The 24,293-nt window shown below is 36.5% G+C and overlaps 1 protein-coding gene across 11 annotated transcripts in view; it reads right to left on the reverse strand.

The window, feature by feature from the left end:
• LOC122565958 (putative mediator of RNA polymerase II transcription subunit 26) overlaps positions 1-24,293 on the reverse strand; it is a 68,164-nt gene that overhangs the window by 24,542 nt on the left and 19,329 nt on the right. For 10 of the 11 annotated variants that reach the window (XM_043722548.1, XM_043722551.1, XM_043722550.1 and 7 more), the window contains 3 exons: positions 16,907-18,596; positions 16,463-16,628; positions 15,799-16,005 (listed from right to left, as the gene is read on the reverse strand). In XM_043722548.1, the coding sequence (XP_043578483.1) occupies positions 15,799-16,005; positions 16,463-16,628; positions 16,907-18,596 (2,063 nt within the window). Of the gene's footprint in view, positions 1-15,798; positions 16,006-16,462; positions 16,629-16,906; positions 18,597-20,822; positions 21,478-24,293 lie in introns of those variants that run through there. The other variant, XM_043722549.1, reaches the window with a different exon arrangement.

Consider the following 24,293-nt stretch of genomic DNA (forward strand, 5'->3'; position numbering starts at 1 on the left):
TTCGAAGCTGAGTAATCGGTGCGCTCAGGGAGCGAATCTCTGCTCAGGTTTCGTTCGTTTGGCACGTTGGCTGACACGGTGATGATCGACGAGCTGCGTTTATTAAAATTTTACGACAGTTAAAATAATCAGAGTAACTGGAATGATCAAAATAAGATACACTTCGTGAATTAAACAGTTTTCAATAACGTGAATGATTTGGGTGAAACTGAGAGAAAGAAGTGCAGAAATGTAATATTAATTATACTATGGATATAGTATTTTGCAAAAATTCAATGGTGTAGTGTACACTCTTGTAGTATATTTCAATCTGTTGCGCGTGTAGAATTAACGTGTTAATTACAAACACGAAGATATAAAAGCATAAAAATCCTGCAACGTATTACGGTGCCGATGAAGTTTCAAAATGATTAGCGTTATATACCGAAGTTTCGTTTATTATGTGGCTTCTTTGTCATTGCCGATGGCACAACTCAAGAAATGTAACTTTCAAGGGCGTTTGAAATTTTATAAAAGAAACCTTCGTGAGTCACTTCGAAACATTACAAGTCCGACTTGACGCAAGATATGTCGCTCCATATTCGCGAAAGCAGTACAACCGTTTCCGCGTGTAGCGTCAGAGAACAACCGAGGATGAGTCAGTGCCGTTGTAGAACTAAGACTGCACGCAGGTTGATGTACGCGGCAGAAGCAATAATTTTCATTAACCGGCTAGTTGTTTTCAACGAGTATACTCTTCACGAGGAAATGGCAATATTTAAAAAAAATATTTTAAATTTTTCTATATTATAACAACCACGTATACTCCATGTTGGACGAGTATACTTACTTTCCGCGACACATTTTAGGTACACGTTTTTCAAAGAGATCGCAACAGCTAACTGATTGATTTTGCCCTCCGACAGAAAACGCGTGAAATTACAAGCATACCGTTCCTCGCGATAAAACTAAAAACGTAATATTTCTATTCGATGAAAGCAACTTTGAAATCCTTTGAGTTGTGCCGCTATCGTTGCCAAGCACCGATATATCTTTGCCATACATCTAGACTATCCAGTAATTAATTTTTGCACGAACAAACTGTATTTAACGAAATCTTATCGATACCTGTTCCCACTTATTTGTCCACCTTTTTTCTCATCGACAGGATATTCATAAAAGGTATCTACAAACGTTGTGCGGGTTGTCGTGGCTTTCCTCTCGCTTTCTCACCGTTAGTACCGCCTATTTACGACGCTCCCTTCCGTTCTAACGATTTCCTCTTCCTCTTCGTCCACTCGTTCCTTTCCGCTTCTTTTTGCCTTTCCAGGTTCCTAGTTCGTTGTAGGACTCGACGAGGAGACGAGCGAAGAGCGAAGAGCGAAGAGCGAGCACGATTACCGCTCTCCTCGCAATGCTAACTGTACGCTCAGCGAACCAGCTTCTGTTAAATGACTATTAAAGCCGGTACGGTTTAACGAGTTTACGATTATACTTCACGCCGGGACGAAACGCCGCTGACTGGCGCGGAACTTGCGAGTTTAACCCTTTCATTACGCGAACCGCGCGTATTCACCGATTGTTCGCCTTCTTTTTTTCTCTTGCCGTGCTCGTATGTCTGTTTTCGGTTTACGATACGAAAACTCGAACGTTTAATTATTATTATCGAGAGCGATTCTAGACGGTACGATACACGCTTTTCTGCAAATTCATGCTTTTGACAATATAGTTAGGAAAATGGAGCGTAGGTAGAAAATTGCTTCACCTGACAGCTATTGTACGGAAAGCACCGCATATTTTACGTATATCCTCTTAATATGAATCGAGCGCATTCTGCGCGTTTTCGACTTTTGCGCTTTCAACTTTCTTCGAAATGCATAAAAATCCGCTACCTCGTATCGCAAGAAGGGTCCTTCTTTATAGAGCAGAGCTGCCAGTCGGAGGTTTATTAGCTTGTTACTCGTAGATTTCTCGTACGCAAACCAGAAAAAGAAATGTGACAAGTCCATCCTTGTTGATTTACTGATTTTTATACCACCCGGTGGCTAAAAAGGAAAGGTACGAAAGGAGTAGATCGAGGAAACGAATGATCTGATAGATTCGAGGATACAAACTTTTGGAAAATAGGTGTTTTGTAAGAAACGAATAATATTAGTCTAATTAGTCTAGTTAGCGTTGGTTTAAGTTACTCGATATTAGTGTGAAAAATTATTGTTATTTTTCTCAGCGTTCGAAGAGATCACTCTTATCCGAACCGCTTTAATTTACAATTATTAATTAAACGAAACGTGGTTTTCTGATTATCGTGTTTTGCACTTTCGTCTAGAAATTATATGAGAATAACAATTGTGTTTATTATAGTTGACGTTATTTAATTTAGGGAGGAAGCGTATCAGGTTTGTACGAGTACGAACGATCTATGAAATATCAATTAATAGATTTGGAAATTATACAAATTTTAAGATTTTAATTACAAAGGACAAGCCATTGAACCAACTTTCCTTCTTCCTTGTTTTTTTTTAAGGAAATTTTTCTTACTAAACATTTCGACATGTATTTCAAGTGAAACACGTATCAACGTTAATATCGAACTTAGCACTGAAGTAATAATAAATAGTGAAGTAATAATAATTTATAAGACGGATTTCACCTATTAAAAAATTTCATACATTATTCAACAATTGTTTCCTTTGTTCGCTTATAAGTTTTGGTGGATTACAGCGTAATAAAAATCGTTTGATTGGGTTTCTGTTAATTTCACAAGCGTCGCAATATATGTATTACACGTCGCTTATATTTTACGATTTTATCAAACGATATCAACCATTCGATCCCGCATCATCGTACGGTAATTAAAAGTCAAGCGTTTAACGCGACTATTCAATCGTAAAATAAGTAACAAATAAAGATTTGTTGCTGTTCTATCGGAAAAATCATTGCAGCGTAACAACCGATTAGGATTTTAAATGCAGCCTTTATTTGTTTCGTACATAAATACATCTCATCAATACAATTGCAACAGCTATTACGAAATTAAACGTCTCTTCGAACCAAATAGAATAATTTTCAAACATTAACGTTCAGTGAATACTTATTAAAAATACGTAACGCATAAATTTGGCTTCTCCCTGTTTACACACGAGTATTCGATATTTAAATACGAATTACATCGAACGAATTTACGTTAGCCGAAAAAGCACAAACAGATACTGTAGTCGTAATTTTCATCTACGTACGGTTTCTTCTCAACTAAATTTAAGCATCATGCGATCGATCAATTTTTCAGACGAAGACTTGGACTGTGTTCGATATCAACGATGTTGAGTTTAAAGCTAGGATTAAAATTAGGTATAGAATTAACACCGACATTGTCGTTCGTTCAAATTAAATTATATTAGCACCCTTTTGGCGGCATTTAATACTTTTACGTATTCCTCGCGTGTCGTTTCAAACGTACGACCGTCACGAGAACTTTACTATTTATCATCTTACTATATCAGCGAATAAATTAAGTTAAATAGATAGATAGTAAATGTAAATCACTCGCTATGCACGTATGTATTAATATACGACGATGAGAATAACTCTTAGTTTCTGAATAACAGAAAATTATATTCATACAGTATAAACATTATTTATTGCAATATATATTTCTTTATATCTTCTCTCTATGAATTATCAAGACTATTTCTGATTAGTCGTCACTGAGAACGGTGCTACGCGACACCTCTGACAAGGATAATCGTAAAACCAGACCACGCAACTTCATTGAGGAGACGAAACCAAAATTCAGAAGTAAAACGTCGTTCGAACTAATGATAATCCGCTCGATTACAGTTGGAAAGAATTTCAGTAAACAACTTGAGCAAAATTCTCAATTAAGTCAAGACGAAAATCATCTTCCTGTGATCGGACAAAATACATCGAAAAATCTTACACATACTCTTCGGCCTCTAAGGGATAAAGAATACAACGTAAATGCACTTCGGTCTCTGTAATTCACCTGGTTCCGTTCGAAGAAGTCGAATTTAAAATTGAATCCAAGGACAAGGAATAGATTTATGGACAGATGGACGATTCCTCCGTCGAATTTGATATTACGATTCGTAAATTTCTTTTTCTGTCCCTTCCTGTAAATTTATGTAGGCAATTGCAAGAACCGAGAGTTAAATACATAGTTTTCGATTACAGGGAACATCGCTAAAAGGACGAAGCGAATTTTGCGCGCAGTCTAAAACGCAAGAAATAACCGACAAATGGATTGAATATCTTTCTCCTCTGGAATCACCGGGAAGCGGAGCCAGCTGCCTCTTCGATGCAACAGCAGCCTCTTGGATGAAAAATTTTGATATCTACTTACGGAGACGCGGTTTTCGTTTGTATGTAAAACACAAGAAGACGTCTAACTTGAGAAAAGGAAGATCGTGTTTCTGAAATTCAAACGAGAAGAAGAAAGAAGAAGACATTCGTGATTGATGAATACACGGATGATTTGTACGCCATGAATCGTAAATGCTGTTTGCTATAATGCCGTAGATGTAAACCCTATGCTCCATAGAAATTCAAGTTGCTTTGTTCGTGTCGTTTAAACTAGGTCCTTCCCATTTTCTTTTTTCTTTCTTTTTTTTTTTTTTTTTGCGATGCAACCCTACTTGGCTGTCCTGTCCTATTGGGGACATTAGGGTGCGTACCGGAAGGGTCCAGCGAACAGCATGCATGATTCACGAATCGTACAGCACACCAATTACTCCGTTATTGTTCATACGAATATGTTCGATAAGAGATTGAGGCACTTAACAGCGCATCCTTTCAAGATCTCACGAATGAGTATCGCGAGTAGATGGTTCGTACATTAGGTCCATGATACGAGGTGTATTTATTATCTTCCTTTTAACCCTGCTACGTTCTTCCGTATTCTAGGATTTTAAATTTTCTTTAACAAAATTGAAAGATTGAAGATTATAAAGCGGAGAAACACCGTAATTTTGACAAATCTGAACTACGATCGGCGAGAGCAACAGATAAATATATCGTGTAGCCTATCGGGTAGACAACTGTTATCAATTTCAAAGTTTCTTTCGTTCATCACTGCTCGATAAAACATCGTCGTAAAATATTGAGAGAAAATTGTAAATTCTTTCTGCATCTTAAATTATCTTTCTCGTTTGCTAAAACGAGATCGAAATACAAGAATTGGATGATCGTAGCAAGATTAATTTCCTCGATGATTATCTTGAATATTGAGTATTTCCAAATATACTCCATAAGCTATGGTTTTCTCGTTCTACGGATATCTATAGGAAACTACGCGTACTACGGGTAATGCTAGATGTGTAGCAAATGTAAATGCATCCCTAGCGAGTTCGTAACGCGTCGAATCAATTGTTGCAACGATAAATACTTGAGTATACATTAATACATATCCCCTGGGGAGACACACTAACAAGTAAGAGCCAGAGTTGGATTCGTACGCTACGATCGACCGTGTAAGCAAAGCAATGTCCATGGGAGTCCATGGGATCAAAGAGGAACGTCAATGCCAGGCTACCTCTATAAAACATTAAACCTAATTTACTGTGACATAAACCGAATTGCTGAAACGTAGAAAGTACATTTAACACTTGATAGTCTCGGTTTTGAAATTTTTAACAAGCTTTGCTAAACAAGATCTCTAAATAGATTATCCATAGGAACATTAAACGGTGTATCATGTTTCTAATTAAAAGATCGCTCTACGATTTAGTTTGGAAAGTGATTAGAACGTTTTATGCCAACGATGAATCTGAATATCATTTAACGACGAAAGCCATGGTATTCCTTAGGTTTGTAATTTTAAGCGAAAGTCAAAGTCCGACCAAGTTTCGTGTCGCTACGTGCGGTCGAAATTTAAGTGGAATGCGCTATCGTCTACTCTGATGTTTCAGATATTTGAGAATGCCAGTAAAATCAACGAGAACGTGGTCATTTTCAGTTTCATTAAAACATCAGGATCGGTAGATACCGAAGGAGCCTCTATGGGAAACTAGTTTACGTAATGTTCTTTGAAGCGGGAGACGATATCAATTTGGGAGGCAGGAATTTTCGAGTTAGTTAACTACGATAATTACAAACTCGACAGGTGGCCATGGAGATGGAGGCTCACCCCTCTAAGGATTCTACGCTACGAACTTAATCTATTGGAAGTACCTTTAGTACAATCTCGGACCGTCGAATTAGATCCATGTAACAGAAAAATGTCACTTTTGTGCTGTAATATATTTTGGATTCTTTCTAAAGGTGCAAAATGTTCGATAAAGTGACGAAGATAAAAAAAAATCCGAAAGAGTCGAGTTGTGTCACAGGAGGAATGCACGTGAGCTAAGAATTATCTCCAGACAAGGGAAACATAAATAGGAAAGAAAAATTATTAAGAAGTGTAACATCCTAGTAATTGATAAAGTTTGCTGTTGCAAAATTTACTCAGGCTACTCAACTTTTACTAAAAAAGATTGGGAAATATTGGGAATTTTAGATGATTCTAATTCGATGTTCGATGGCTGTACTTTCTAGCGGAAGAACATTGGATCGATGTTCGGGTGAACTTACGATCAACTGTAAATCTAACAGCTCTCACTCGTTTAGTATTATGTAGCAAATATACGAAAAAGGGATATATATTAATATATATATATTTATAATAAGACGACTAATTTCCTATCATTGCAAATTACGTTCAAGGAAGAGCGAAGAATAATCGTATTGCGTTTCAGAAATATCCAAAGTGTCAATTATACGTAAAATATCATATATGTACATCTAATAAAATAAAGGTATGTGATATAGGAATTGCAAGCATCGCGCTTATATGAAAATGTCGAATTATACGAAATTCGTGTATCAAATAATTGTACAATTACGTTCGATCACAATGACGATCCAACCTATTGTCAAAACGATCCTTAAAAAAAAATTGTCTACGGTAACATCGACGCATAATTAAAAGATAAGAAGAACTAAACCATTTGGCATTACCTCGCACCTATCTATATCTATATGGAAGTGATTGACGAGTAGTAATACAAGTTCACGCAAACGAGGAAAATGAAATCACAGTGAAACGAAGCAAATGAAAAAGCAATCGTGCGGCATAATTCTTTACAACATGCTCTGTTTTCTTGGTAACAAAATATAGAAAGAAGAATAGAAAAAGGAAAAGCGTGGAATCGAAAGATCGACACGGATCTGGCACGATGATCGATCGATCCTTCTCGATGGATCTTTCGTAGCGCTGCATCTCCTTTTTAATATTTTTCCAAAGTATTTATATCATTTACGCTCGCTCGCAGCACGCAATCGTAATTGCTATACTCCTTTTACGATTACGGATAATAATAGCGCTGGGCATCGAATACGAATACGACGTTCACTACTCACTTTCTGTGTATATATTTATCGATTAAGCGACGATTAATTGAATCAGCTAGCAGACTAGAAAACACACTGAAAAGAAGAACGATCAGAACCGAAAACGGTTCGGATTTGGAACTTTTGACAAGGACGAAAGTTTATCGGACGTGACGGAGACTCGTATGAAATTGGAAAAATAATCTCTATCGTTCATTCTACTTGTCATTATCCTTCGTTCGTTTCATCTCGTTATTTATCGTCACCTGCTTGTGCTAGCGTTCAGCTACCCGACGATTATAACGCCGTATCTTAAGTAAATACGTCTGCTTATTCGAAAAAGACTTTGCTCGGACATTTCATCATTGAAAAGATAACTTTCATGCGTGTATTCGTCAATATGCTTTCGCCATTCTGCTCTATACTTGTTTCTTTGTTCTCTTTGTTCCTTTCTGTATTCTTTATTATCTTTCAGACCTTCCCTTTCCCTCTCTCTCTCCCTCTCTCTCTCTCCCCCTTTCTCTCTCTCTCTCTCTCTCTCTCTCTCTCTCTCTCTCGGAAAGTCTCAACTCTTATGCCTGAGTTCTGTCCCTATTGCAAGTGTATATTACGTCCGTGTTCTCAACGCTATGCCGACTTAGTCGCTGCGATTAGTGTGGTTTCGCTAGTCGACAGAGAAGGGCCGGCGGGTTGTGGTCGCTAGTTAGGATATGTCAGCTGGTAGTAGTCCCCACCCGCGGAGTCCTCATCGGGGCTTTGCAATTGCTTCACTCGCTTTATTAGCGCGCTAGAACACAAAATACTATCGCTGAATTGACGTCCTCTCAATTTTTCATTTTTAAAAAAATTTTTTTTTTTTTGTTTTGTTTTAGCTGTTTAATTGAATCTTGCGTAAATCTATGCTTTACCGCTATCTCAGCAGATTCATATTCACCGATACCAATTTCATTGTACGCGTTTGTTGACCTTCTTCTCGTACAGCGCGAGTGTAACAACATTAAAAACAGAAATTGCCTCGATTCTACCGAAAAACTAAAATCAAACTAGATATATATATGTGTGTGTGTGTATGTGTGTATGTGTGTATATATATATATATATATATCACTGTTATATATAACTGTTCTCGGTTATTGTACAAAATATCGAACTGAAAATTGAAAACTTACAAGAGAATTTAAAGTACATGACCTGGGCAAGAAAAAAAGAAAGAAGCAAAAGGGCTGAAACGAGGATTGTTACATCACGAAATAGGGTTGACCACAACGCATCTACGTCTTTTGCAGGCTCAAACGACAACACAACTCCGTCGACGAGTACACAGATTAAAAATAAATGAACAAAACGCATACACGCCACGAAAAATGACAAGCAGGGTATCACGTGAGCGGAGGAGTTTGATGCAATGAACGTTCATCTCTTGCGATTATATTCCGAGAACCGTATACTGAGACTGTATTAGTACAACTATTATTACAGGCAATAAAACGACTGTCTTTCCCAGCTTTTATTTTCAAGGATGACTCTTCCTTTCACAAACTTCCCTTGTCCATTGTCTCTGCGTGACAATTACTTTACCACGTACTTTTTCTATTTTATCCCATGACCATGTCATTTCCAGAAACGTCTAGTTACTCGCTGAAGGTATTTTCGTTAAATAAAATCGGAATTTTTACGTGTTCGAACGATCGCTTCCTAACAGCGGAGAATTCACTTTTCTTCGCAGGAAAAAAAGAAAAAAAAAGAAAGATGAGGATTGAACGAAATATCGAAGCAACATAGATGGTTATAACAAAAAAAAAAAAAATTAAAAGCAAGACGTAAAACTCGGACGAAAGACGCAGTTCTAGCCGAATATACACCGCGTCTCATAATTATGAAACCAGTCGATTTCAATTTTTCTATTCGTTGTCATATGTACGTAGTTGTTCGAAATTACGTTGAGAAACAATGTATCCTTCTCTTGCGCAGACAGGATAGAAAACTAATTTATTCTTGTGTTTCACAACTAAAGAGCAAGCGTAACAGAATATGGTAGATATTGGAAGAGAGGAAGCCACCTTCGGTTTCCATCATTTTTTGATAAATCGTAAAAGTATAGTAATATTTTAGTTGAAGTTATTACGAAAAACAATTTAGACAATGGTGTGTAATTTTCCAGACGCTATTTACAACTAATAGAATGTGAATAACCGAGACATTTTTCCTTTAGGTGATCCAGACGTAAACAAAACTCATTTTTGATTAACATAAAATTACATTTTAATTTAAAAAATCGGTTCAATCGTGTTAAAATTTTCGGACTGGGAGCTTTTGCTTATTGATACGATACTACTGTAGCGAAATACAAAATAATTTTACTATAAACTTTTTCTTTTTAATAACAACTTTGTAATAAATGGCAATCTCAAATTAAAACCCTCGCAATGCTATTCAGTGTGACTTTGTCAATGTATTACAAAATTATGGAAATCGGAAATGGCTCCCTTTTTGTGAATATTTACACGGAATATTTTACTATGCAAAAATTGAACTGAAAATACAATACAATGAAATTACAACGATAACTTTTTTAACTTTAACCGTACGATTTTCCATAGCTTTAATCAGACTCTGTCGTACTGCATCTTGTACTTGTACAGTAATTGAACATTTTAGGGTTCATAGTTTCATAGTTACGAGATCCGGTGTAATATATTAAACGAAGTATACGAGCAGTAAATATAAAACATAATCGTAATCTTCCTCGGATAGAGTATAATTAGAAACGATGTATATATTAGAAGACTATTTGTCGTTAACGATAAGATCCTTACAATTCGACGTTAAATCGGTACAAATGGTTAATATAAAATATTTGGTATATTTAAATATCGCTAACATCAGTGAGTGCTTTGACGAAAGTGATTCTACGTTTATAATATTACTGTGAGAATTGTATAAAGGCAGAATCGTCATTCAATGTATCGTCTACGATCTCAATCGGCTACTATTCTAAGTACATTACAAATTAGAAAAAGCTACGAAACGAGGAAAGAAGAAAACTGACGTTCCTCCAAAATTCTCATTACGCAAACAAGATAATTGTGCATGCAGCATACACAATGAGAAAGCGCAATTAAATAATTACAGGTTACGAGGGGACTACATCAAGAGGTAACTCTAGATAAATCTAGCGATTTAAGTGACACGTCGAATACGGTGCAAACTACGGCAGAACTTGGTCTTGTAATTGCCATGTTCGTTGATACGTTCTGAAAGAAGAATTCTATCAGATTTTCTGAATATCAGGTGACCGTTATTCGATAAACATCACGTAACTTGTAATTGTTAAAAGCGTATTATCGTGCAATCGAGATTATCTATTATATATTCTGTGATTTTTTCTTTTTTTTTTTTCTTTCTTTCACTTTCTTTTCAATAGAGACGTGGAAAATGTTTAATTCTTCATCGATATTATTCATTTATGATTGCTGTATTTGTTCGAACTAACTCGAAATTTTCCAAGCAAAATATAGAATCCATCGAATGTTAAAAAGAATATCGAAAATCGCAAATATTTGTATTTATGAATAACGATACACGTTTATTACGAATCGTGATATTTATAATTCGTTCCATTCCGTTTGCACGAGTTTACATTGTAACAAAGATAGTATAGGAGAAAGAGATTCTGATCGTAATAAAGAGAAACTTCTCTTCTCTGTCGTTTGTGTCATTTTACTTTAAACTTTGCTATTTTTATTACAAACATAGATACGTAGGTATTACAATTTATTCGTTTAATTCTAGGCTAGAATAAATCCATACCTTCGTTCTTTCTTACGCCTCGAAAATTATTTATATGCATATCTTTAATTGTTACAGGGTTCCGCAATAAATATTTGGACAAATTGAATACCATAATCTACGTTAAAAATCTTAGGTTCATGCATGGTTTCAGGAAATATTACTATCTTAAAGGTAATGTATAATTATACAGCAGCGTTATAGTTACTAAAACTAGAAACATGATAGTATTGCCAAATATTATTCGCATAGCACAAAGGTTGTGCGCAATATTTAATATTCGTCTAAGTGGAAGGAAAATGCCTTCAGAAATATATTATGGAGTACATTTCTCTGGTGAAAACAAGTGGGAATATAATCGACTTTTGTTAATAGATATAAAATATTTCCATTAATAAATATCAGATATATATATAGAAATTATTGTTTTTAATATATTCAGTGTATATACAAAAAAAACAACGTGTATTACAGATTTCACGAATAGGAGGAGACGATAGCAAAAAGATTCTAAACAAGAAATATTAGAAATCACCAGATTATTAACAAAGTACTCGATAAAACTTATTGTTTTATCTGTTTACGTCATTATTTCAATGATAAAAAGTGGTTTCTCTTTCTGTAATTTAAACCTGCAAGGTGCGTTGTAAAATAAAACTGCGTTGGTTGAGATTAATCTTTGTTGCTTGATACGCGAGTGGCTTTAAAAGAATCATCGGTAGAAGGGTCATAGTTGTGACTTTCAATTGAACATGAAGCCATTGATGCTTGCAATTAATATTCCCAGTGAATGAATAATGTTCGTACATTATCGTTAAAAATACCTGGTTTTCTTTAGTCTGCTTTTTCCAAAAATTGGAAAGAAGCGACAGAACTTTTCGATCAAGCTAAACAGTTTCTCTTAATTTTACATATGTCGGTAACAACTGGAATTGTATGTTAATTTAGCAACTAAGATATTCTAATATTTAGTAAATGGACAAATTACTACTTACATTCTGTTTCTCTAATTGCGTTTATAAAAATATGAAATTTGCATGAATATCCGCAGTCGATAAAGTAATATGTTGTTGCTATATGTAATTTGAAAGATAAACTCCTACTATTACTGTGTACAACAAGATACAAATTTTCATTAGAGGATTTCACTGATATTGTAAGAACAGTAGAACAAACGCTGATAGTATTTCGTTAATCTTTCCATTTAATGCCTTTTTAGGGAAATATTCTATCAAGAACATATAGTCGTTTCTTCGCGGAGAGGGAAAGCGTAAAAGCGTATCACGTACGATTTTGTGGAATGAAATTACTCACTAAGACCCTCGAAAACGTGATATTCTTTTACGGTTTGACAGAACACTGTCAAACATTAAGTAACGTCGTACTGAACGAATTTCTTGATAAGATACAGATAAGTAATCTATTATCCTTTCTTTTTGCCTTGCACTATGTATCAATTACCATCGTGTAGCACTTCACTTTTCGATAAAAACAGAATGGAAGAAGGCGAAAACACTATACGAGTGAAAACTTACACGAAACAACGAACGGTAAGAGCGCACACGCGTTACTAAACAGTAGTAACAAGCGCGTTCCGCGTTTCAAGCTCGAGTTGCCGGCGGCGCCATGACACTCGTCTGAGTCAGCGAATGGGGGAGAAGGAAGCCGCACAGTGGGGGTAATAGAGGAATCGCGCGCAGACGCGCGCCAAATTTCAACCCCTAATGTTCTTTCAGTTATTTGCGACACAATTATATTTTTCTAGCATTAAAAAAAATATTTAAAGTTCGAAAGATTAATATGGATGATTTCGTATCTCAATTTTATGTTAAAGATCTTTTGAAAATGTTATAGGCCCTTTTCGTTTGCCAAAATAAGAGCAAACACTATAAAATAATGATAAATAGGTAAATAGTTAATGATTGAAATCCTAGTCTCTTTACACCTTTACAGCTTGTGTATTCTGTGTAAAATGAATGATATTCGTTAAGAGTTGAGTTGAATTAGTTAAATACACCGCGATTTTTTATTATGTTTCAAAAATCTATTTATATAAGAAATTTAAAGCGATAAAAACATTTTGCATTACTTAAAAGAAAGGAGAGAATAAAATGTATGAAGTAACTATTTATAAAAATGACTTTGTATAACGTTATTATACATTTTAAATGTTCAAATAGTATTACCTCGCGGATTTAAGATATAAAAAATATTTCCCTTTAAAACACACTGCCAGTATTTGACAGATATAAGAGATATTTTCTTTTATAAATTTATTGCGGCAATTAGCAACATTTCATTTGGTGTGAAGTAATATGTCTGTTTAACAGAAATATTGTTGCATATTCATCCCTAAAAACACGTCCGCTTTTCATTTCATGTGTATCCGTGTAAGTAATTTCTATAGAGTTTCTAACTATTGATTTCAGAATGAACGTTCTGACGAGTGTGATATCTCGCTTGCCGAGTAGTCTCCGCATGTCGGAAATGCAGACGTAGTTTTAAATGGATGAGACATAGCTTTATCCATCACAGAATAATGTCTCTTGCATATCGTATAGCCTGGCGTATTTCACAGATGTATGCGTTGAAATGATTCCATTTAATTCGTCTACTGTTGGATAAACAATTTTGTAAGAAAAATACATATTTCTCTAATCGGGAAAAATAAACAGTATATGTATGTATATCACAATTATCAAAATGTCATAAGTAAACAGTACTTACATTAAAATTTATGACTATAAAAAAATTAACACGATTGATTAAAGATTAAAAAGAATATTTTTTCAGCCAAGATCTGTGAAATACGTAAATAACAGGATATTTGCATGAATTGTTTTTTAATAAAAGCTATGGACAATTTTAAATGATACATATTTGAGAAAGTACAAAATCATTGAAGGTATTGAATATCAGTAAACAAAATGTGTAGCAAATATTTGCTTTATAAGTAAAATGATATGCTAAAATAAATACAAGATAATTGCACTTATCTTCCTTTGATTTTTAGGCTTTAATTACTTGGATATGAAACTTCAATATTTTAGTTTAAAATATGAATCATAAAGTATGATAAAATGTGCATTAAAATTTAAAGGATGCAAATAGAATGCTAATATTAAAGATCATATAAATATTTTTCATTGCTAAAATTCTTAAAATTTGATGATAAATATGTTCATGTTTTTAAGAGTATTACTTTTTATCTTCATAGCTATATTTTTCTTTTAAATGAAAAAAAGTGAACAAATACGACATCTTCTCTCTATATTATATCTAAGCATTGTGCTAGATATTCTTGTCATAATGCTATTACTATTAACAGTTTAATAGCGGTGGTAATTCTGTCGTTCTATGCAGTTTTCATTTTATATATTAATATATAAATAGAAAACTGTATGACAACAAAAGTTGTCAATACTAATACACAAATATTCTACAGAATTGTACTGCATTTATAAATTACTAAATTCAAAACATGCTTAAGAAAGAATCATGCATTTAAAAGTAAGACAGCCAATAACGCAAAATATATTTAATTGCTTTTTACAAAGTATCGTATTAAATTTTATCATTTAAATAATAATCTTTTCAAAAAATATTTGCAAATTTATGTGCAAAATCAACGTGTCCAATTGTTTTCAAATACTGCTGTCTAATTAAAATTATAAAAAAATCATATGCAATTTTTGCAAAGCTGACTGGCAAATGTTTTCTGTTTCGTTTTCTCTTCTTTCCTTGCTTTAACTTATTAGTAAGAAAAGAGACTCCAAACCGGAAACCGAATAAAATTATATCGAATGATTTCCATTGTATGAGAAAAACAGTGAATATTCACGGATTTTTATATTTATCTACAGTAATGCACGACTTACCTTATGCATCCTAGAAATTGAAATAGAAACTGATCTAACAATAACAATATCTGTGTATTGCGTTTATATTCTATTTACTCCTTTTTCAAGAATAAATTTCATTTAATCATATCTTATAAAAAAAAACACTGCATTACTTTCAAAGTACTGGTGACTTGTGCGCATAAATAGAAATGTATAAATCGTAGATAATCTTTCCTTCGATGAATAAATAAATGTTGCTTTAATTGATTTTTAGCTATAATTAATAACGTTCATTTTGTGGGTACATATGCAATCTTAAAAACCTCTATTATCAGAGCGAATTTCTATGCAATAAATTTATGAAATGAGCTTCCTCAATTTCATTGCATACAACTAATAAGATAAATTTAAAATCGTTAAATAACTTTTAAATGTCATACATTAAATTGAATTATTCCCATTTCATTATCCCCATACTATATACTGTAGAATAAATCCGTACAAAGTAACATACGACAAAGCAACATATAACACAACTTAAAAAAGCACTTTTGAAGCTACAGAAGAATTATGCGTTTTTTTCGAAATACATTGATACCAATAGCAATAGGGACATTGAACTATCGTCAAGATAATATTAAAAAAAAAACATGTTAATATCATTGAAATTTTACTTGAAATGATTTTAATACATTTTGTTCTGAATGTAATTATATCTATCGTAAGATCATGCGTTGTTTTAATCCATGAACAGTAGAAAGCGATTAAGAATTTCAAAAGCGACATAAAAGCTTTAAATACACACCCTATTTCGTTGGCTGGTTGATTATTATTATTGGCCGATCCACTGTTCACGTTGTTGTTAATTGTGTTGGAGTCATTAGTTTCTTGTAACGTTTGACACGTATTCAATAAAGAGCTCCATTGCCTCATCACTTCTTCGCCTTGGGCCTCCAATTCGGAGAGAATTGTAGCGTTATCCATATCTTGCAATGCCGTGCCTGTCTCCATTCTAAAATGCAGAATAATATTTAGCATATCTCTTTCAATGCTATCACATACATTAATTTTTACTACTTTTGCGAATTCCATTTAAATTATCAAATGATATATAACACACTGCTAGTCACAGATATTAGAAAATCTACTGATATTTAGTACCAATTGAATAATTTTCACTCCTTTGACTGTCCAGTCAGATGGTATAATATTTTGCTATAAATCTCTTATTTCATTCGCGCCATATTAGCCTTGTGATATAAAATACCAAATAAAATCAAATTTATTAAAATTTTCTAATAAACATAACAAGTAGATGTTCCAACATGTCTAGCCAGTGTATACCGTTTTAACAACAAAGATTCGGGAAATATATAAAGCGCATCATCTTACTTAAAACATACGAAGCACATGAGACATTTTACATGTAGAAATCTGTACATTCGAAGAGTATGGAAGAAAATACCAACCGATGTTGATTTTCTTCGTAAGAGCTCGCATCGCTGTGTTCGTAATCCAATATCAAATCATCAGAAGCGATAGATTCACAAGGAGATAAAGTGTCGACACTGCCAGCTCGACTTATTCGTTTGCCATGATGAGGGCTGTTGGTTGCGTTTTTTCCATGTCCAGTGCCTGAAAAAAATAATAATTTGTAAATATTTGTCATACTGTTTATTTAAAATATGTATATAATTTTACGTGATCGAAACTGTGCAACTATATGTATTGCTCATCGATAAATTACGTTCCAAATTAAAATGTACGTACTTTTAGAGACTACAGTCGATATTAAGTCGCGTTATAGTTCACAAAGTAAACGAGAAAATTATTCCATTCGTACACCGTTAAGTGTGATAAACACATCGATATAAATAGAATAATTTAGTCGTATAAATTTCTGAAATATTCACCTGTTTTAGGACTAGACTCGACCAGAGTGTGACTGTTCTCGGTGACGACTTGACTAGCCATAGCAGATTGTGTTTCAGCGCCAGCCCTCGAATCGTCAAAAACAAGCCCAGGTTGATCAGCAATCTCATCGTCGAAAAACTCTCTGCCCTCCGATAAGCTTAACGAATTCGAGGCGTTGGTTGGTGTTCCAGGACTATCATCGTCTATAACGGTGCCAGATTGTTCCATCGCGTTCTCCCTTTTCGGAGCTTTCGTGTCCGACTGAGTAATACTGGCCGTGAGGCTGTCGAAAAGACTATCAACGGGCGAGGTTTCGTCATCTATAAGGGTTGTTGACGTAGCCGCAGCTGCGGCGAACGCAGGATCTTCGATGGTAAGAAGCACGGAACGCAATGGAGTTTTTGGGAGCGTTCCAGACTTAGACATACTCGAAGATGAAGTTTGCATGTGTTGTACAGACATAGAACGTTGACATTCGTCGCTCGAGCTCAACGAATACTCGTCCGCCATAGCTTCCCCATGACCGTATTCAGGGTCATCGGAACTCGGTGGACTGAAGTCTGACTTAATAGAAGGAATCTTCTCGGAATGTGATCTGTCTTTGTAAACTTTCTCTTCGCCTAATCCTTCGTCGTAACCCTCTGATGAGGTGGTGGACATGGACGTCGTAGATTCGATATACCTATTGTCCTTATTTACGATCCTTTGATATTGCGTGGTTCTCTCTCGTACCAGGCCGGTGTTGGCCGCGATGAATGTTTTTGGCAACGGTATAACAGATATCTCGGTGACCGTGCTATCGTCGTCCCTTACATCCCTGACATCGAAACTTTTCCCATTTACGACCATCCTCAAGTTCCTAGATCTACCTATACCACGCCTTCGTGTTAAAGATCCATCCGTATAATCCACGCCCCTCGAATCGCTCTCGCCCGCGCAACCTAGCTGACTTCCGACACCGGAATCTTCCGTGCTCGAGCCCTCCTTCGAGCTCGTCGAGCTCTTCGACGCCGCGGACACCTTCCTGCTTTGATTCGCCGCGGTTTTCGCCACCTTCGAGTTCGCATCGGTCATTCTTACAGCGTACTGAGGTAGAGGCAAGTGTCTGGCGTGCAGAGTATACCTGCCGATTGGCTCTGGAATGCCTGATACTCTGCGATTCGCGTCCGTATGCATAGTATTAGCATTGTTGTACGAAACGGTATTATGCACCGGTGACGATTTCACTTTTGTCGGTTGTGGCACGTTCGAAACTTGGGCCACCCTGTGCGGCTGTTTCACGAAACCCTCTTGTTGCTGGTGTTGTTGTAGCTTCTCCTGATTGTAATGGCTCACCGTGTGACTGCTGCAAATGTCGCTGACTTTGTTGGTGAATTTCGGCTGCGACTGCCGATACCCGAAACGATTCGTCCTAACGGCAATCCCGCTGGATTCTTTCTTGGGCGGAGCGAGCCGCGGTGTCGATCTACCGGATGACGAATTGTGAATCGTCTGACTGGTGTCGTCATCCCGTCTACGATTCTGTTCTGGTCCGGCCGATTTCGACCGTGGATGCAGCATGCTCGATTCGGTGGTATAGCTCGTTATCGGCATCGGTATCCCGGAGGCCGGTCTTCGTCGAAAGCCAAAGGACATTGCCGTGCCGCGCGTATGCGAGCCGCCACGTTTCGACGCGCCCTTATGCTCGTTCTGAAACATCAGCAAAGAAAAGTACTGGAGAGTAAGAACGCCGAGAATGTCGAGAATCTTTTAGCAACGCGTCGAGTCTTTATGTCCTTTGCACTTTCTCTGCGAGCGTTTAGAGATCGATAAAACGGACGTGCACTCCTTTTACGCAGCTGTTTACATCACACACCGCGTTATTTTTACTTGTTACAATCTCGCGAGAAAGTACTTGCGTACGTTAGACGCGGCTTGCCAAAGATAATTCAAAATACGCGCGATCATGAATTTATCTAAGGTCTAAGGTCGAATAGCGACTTGGCTAGACGATAATTATTGTTTTCGCTGTTACATACGTTACGATGTTACGCGGCCAAATATGTATACCAAGGGCAGAAAAATGCGACCAACAAAAGTGGACAGGTTGATAGCTAGGATTTCTATTTTAAGAAATATGGCATATACAATACGAAAGATCGGTCAATGTTAATCGATAGTTCAGCTATCTGCTACGAGGTACGTACTTCGTCGAACAATGTTCTAATGGAAAAGGTCGGTAACGTTTTTCGTTAAAAACTTTACCGTTGCGACAGTTTTAAAAATTATATATTTACGTAATATGAAAATATTGTTGCATAACATAAACATCGTTATATCGGTTGTAAAATATAAAATTGCGTTGATCATTATCTCGAAATAATTAGTTTAATCCCTGATATTGACAGTATTTCGTAATATTTGATATTTTAATATTTTATTTAATATTTTAAAATGCGTATCAGTGTCAGGCAACTGTTAATTTTATTCGCAAATGAAAATGCATATAAAACTGTAAAGACGAACAAATGAGGAAATTTTTATCCCCTGTATTTTCTTTTTATTTCGGTAGAAAATGTACATTTCCTTCGTGAGATTATTATCCTTTATTGATACAATGTTTTGTGGATTGATCGTATTATTTTATATATTTTATATCGCCGTGATTAATCCTTTCGTATTAAATTATATTCTCGAATAACAAGAAGTCTTGTTTTGTAATAGAACAAGATTCCTCGTTGTTTTGTAAAATGCTTCAATTTGTTTCTTGTCGATTTACGCAGGTAAGAACCTGATCTAATTACCGTCCTCATTTTCAAATTGGATATGGATTTTTCATTCACGCGTACCTCTAATTGTACGACACTTGCACCGTTTGCTTTCTACAAATATACAGCTTGATAAATTTTCAACTAATCTGTGATCGATTATGTCGAGTACGAAATACGTGGAATATTTTTTTCTTAAGTGATTCATAATTTGATAACTGGATAACAGCGACGACGAAGCAAAGCTCGAAGAACAAGCTCGTAGCACAACTGCTGCGAGATATTAAAAATTGATATTGTATACAATCCGTTCGACGTAACGTATCAATCGTAAGATTGTGATGCATCGATGATCACACGTGCCAGGTAACTGCATGGTGAAACCAAAATCTCAAAAATGCGAGGTAACCCGATTTAAAGTCCAGAAATAGAGCAACTACGTTCCCAAATCGACGAACTTCTCTACGCTTTTCGTATACTCGTTCTACGAGTCACGGAGTCGCGTTTAAACGCTTCCTAATGAAAATACAAGGAAAAAGAAACTCGTATAAACTCGTCGATATCCGCTTCCCTCTGCAAGAGAAATCACGTAAAACAAAAATCAAACGAAATCCGATGGCCACAAAAAAGAAATTCCTTGTGTAATTGATGCAAGGAGCGTTGCACTCGGTCAAGTGGCATAATTTAGAATCGTTTCATCCGATTAAAAACAATTTCGACACGTGGTTTTCACTCGACGATAATGAATCATTTTTCTTATCGTCCCTCTACAGCGATTGCGATAAAATCCTCTTGATTGGTAATTTAACGGCCAAACACTTGCAGAGCGACTGCACGTACAGGGCAGATATTCATCGTGCGTTGTTTTGGCGCATGAATTTCGCAATGTGTCGTCACAAACGGCATTAATCTTCTTCGTATTATTTATCACCAGATGCACTGCGTCAAGGGAGACCCAGATCTTACATGGACGAGGAGATATATTCGGACAAACACAATCCAGGTGACGTCTCGTAGACTATCTTAGAGCAACACCCGGCAAAGAGAGAATGGGCTATCGAGGATAAGGCAATATTTATCGCGCAAAAGTGGTCACGATGTGTCATAACGTGAAAGTTACGACGAAACGATGCTCGATCGAAAACACATAGAAGGATGCATCCCTTACCGCAAAACCGATTCCTTTCTCGTTCTCCAGGCAATCATCCTCGCACCTGGTGCCAATAGACCGGTAATCCATGTCTTCGGGCCAGTGTCAGCCGGCTGTTAAGAAGACTGTATTACGATCGATCCCGGCGTCCAGCCTGCGAGAAGGTTACGTTTGTCTCTTCTAAATCCGCAACGCTGACATCCTGCACCGCTGTGCGCGAATATTTTTAACCGAGGGAGGCACACAGCCGAAAGTACCGGCCAGTTTTTTCGGCCCGAGCAAACCTTCCCCGTAATCTGTCACCTTTTTCGGGTCCTGCACACGTTCAGTTCGTACGCGTTGTCGTCGAAAGACACGCGCACCAATACCTCGTCCGGCTCTCCCTTTTCGTCCCTCCTCGCCCGCTCGTCGTCTGTCACTCTCTTTCTCACCCTCGCCACCCGCCCTCTCTTTCTCGCTTCTTCTTCACCCTCGAGCTCCTTCCTCGTTCAACGCGTAACCGTTTCTTCCTTCTAGTTGGTCGTCTCTGTTCGACCTCGCTTCCACACCACCCAACGAAGAGAGAGAGAGAGTACACGGCTAGCAAAACGTGGAATCGATCGACGAAACTGCGCCGGCGTCGCGACGCCACCGCACACCGCGCGCCGTGCCACTCGCGTAGACTGCGAACGACTGATGTCACGGGTGCGCCCGCGCTCGCCTTTCGATGTGTTCCTATATCTAATTGTAAGTACGCTGTTTGCCGGCCTCCCTCTATTCTCTCATACAGCAACGTGCACAAAAAGCGGACCACCAAACGTTTAACGTTCTCGTGCGCGCCGAGGGTTTGACGTTTAACGTTTCACGTTTTCGCACGTACCCACCCACCAAGGTGTTCCTGTGACTCCTGGCTGGCCGCTAATCGCGTTACAACGGACCTCTTGCGCGATTGAACTAAGATCATTAGCGAAATTTCACGAGCGATCAGTTACAAGGGGGTAATGACAAGTTTGGTAAGGAATTGAGTCGAGCTTTACACACGGCTGAATTTTCATAGTTGCGGATAGCAGTGGAACGAGTGATAGCTACGTTTCTGTTGATTTTTTGTTTCTTCGTGTCGCTTTATATCCCGAGAACGATATTTTTCGTGTAAAATGGGTAAAAGCGGGAAGAATCTGTTTGCTCTAGCCAAAGGTATAATTGTTCGAGCAAACGATATTTCAATGTTTTCGATGCGTTAACGCTATGACAAACGATATTTCAGCCGCCTAGAAGCCAAAGCGGTGAAGCCGATTTTTTGTCGATTTTCCGGTTTCATCGCACGGATAACGTGATTTAACGCTGAATTTTGAAGAGACGGACGATTCGCTTCCACGAGTCCAGTTACCGCGAGAAAGTGACACGAGTAACGGTAGATTGGAAAAACGATTTAAAGTAATGTCCATAGCATCGTTATTCTCTATTTTTCAATTTATGGAGTCGATCAGTGTGGCTTCTGAATTGCTCGTTACTTAAATTACGAAGGCACGTTCAAGCACAGAGTCGATTAAAAGGACAATTTTGGAATTGGTCGATCGGATGTACTGAATTCTGAAATTGTTCTGGCGTGAAAAGCGAGAAACGTGACTTATCACGTTCTTTCGCTTTTAATCTTCGCTTACGAGCTACCCAATTGTACTACTCGATACGAAATTATAAAAATGCAAAGCTTTCTTCGTACAACAATTATGCCTACGTACAATCCACAACTTGTCAATCGTCGATTCGCTAAAATTGTTACTTAGAAAATTGTTGTGCAAGGGGGCCTTCTGGCTGGTTCTACGTTCCAATGGTTCAGGTATAGTTACGCGTTATACCTTGCCGATTAGGTGAACGCCTCTTATGCAATTTTGGGAAATCGTGAGATCGAAATATCACGTATATAATACTTTGTTTCTTTTCTTTTTTTAATTAATTTTATTCGTTCGATGGTAATTCATAACGCCTTTCTAAGTTCAATCCATTCTTCTTCCTCATTTTCTTCCCCTTTCTATGTTCAACTATTTGTAACATTTTGCTTGTTGTTCTAATAAATTTTATTTCAATTCTGCGTTATGACACAGTTGATTATCGATTAAGCTTAACTAAGCTATTCTCGGCTCTTTGTGTTTCGTATACGTAACGATATGTTTGTCGCAGTATTTAGTGAAAATTGAATCCATTTTAGATAATACGGAGATATTTATACTTTTCATTTGAAATTCAAAGCAGGTTTATCTGGCTGCCGATTGATACTTTATATTACGATTAATTTGAATCTTTATTTTTAAATCGAATGTTTCGAGTAACTGCATCTTCTTCTTCGTCTGGATATCTATAAATATACTGCTTGTTTTTTCGGTAAGTGTTACCCTTCCTAATGGTTCGTGTTTAAATATACATTCTTTTTAGGTTTAATCTTCTGCAAGATTTTGTCACTTCGGTAAGTGTTGCTACAGAAAGCTGAAACGTTCGTCGTAAACATACGAAGACCACAGGAGATATAGATATATCTTTGTTGATTTCTCGATTTTAATGTCACTTTACGATTAAAAAGAAGAATGTTCGACATACGAAGAATTAGCGACATAATTGGAAAAGCAAAAAAAATCTGCCAGAAATATTACGATCATTTCTAGCAACTAAGACTAAAACTAGATTTAACGGATTTCGACAGATTTCAATGTTCGATACGCGATCGTGAGAACTTGTGAATTGAAGCAAATTATTCGTTTCAATTTTAAACCTGACGATTTATTTGGCTCGGTTTGGCTCGTTCGGTTCTAGAAAACACTCGGTGTTACACAATTACGTAACTACCTAAACGATTAGATGGTCTAAATTAATAATCGCCACTTGTGAAAATGACTGTATGTCTGCGTCTCTTTTGTGTTCACGAGTACACGCGTAACTGCGTGAACGCGTGCATTTTGACTTACGTGGATGTTGCTGCGAAAGCACACGCGTTACAGAATACGCAACGAGCGGAAAATTAAATGTCAGACGAAGAATTCGTGCCTCTTGTGTATTTTAGTAAAATTACTCAATTTACGTAGTAGGTACCGACAACGAGACGTTATGTTTCTGGTGAATAAGTCAGACTTCTCAACGGTCCATTCAATATACTATACTCGTTGGTCACGAGACCTTTCATTCATAAGAAATGGAATTATATTGTTGCACGCATACGATATACGATATGTTAAATTTTATTTTAGTGTTAAAATATTAATATCTTTCAATTGCGTGGAAATAAAAGTTTGACAACAATTTCTCTAAATTTTCCTATAGCTGTTTTCCAGAATTTTTTGCTGCAGCATATATAAATATGTATATGTATATATTCTTTGTCCAGCATAATTTATTAATTAAAAATAATATTATTTTTGTTTGTCTTCTAATAAAGTATGATTTTTTAAATATTTGATTAATTTTAGTCATTGCGTTAAACGAATCGCGTAGAATGATTTCTCGGTTAAATAAAATTTCTAA

This window comes from Bombus pyrosoma, linkage group LG3 (genome assembly GCF_014825855.1).
Source record: "Bombus pyrosoma isolate SC7728 linkage group LG3, ASM1482585v1, whole genome shotgun sequence".
Taxonomy (NCBI): domain Eukaryota; kingdom Metazoa; phylum Arthropoda; class Insecta; order Hymenoptera; family Apidae; genus Bombus; species Bombus pyrosoma.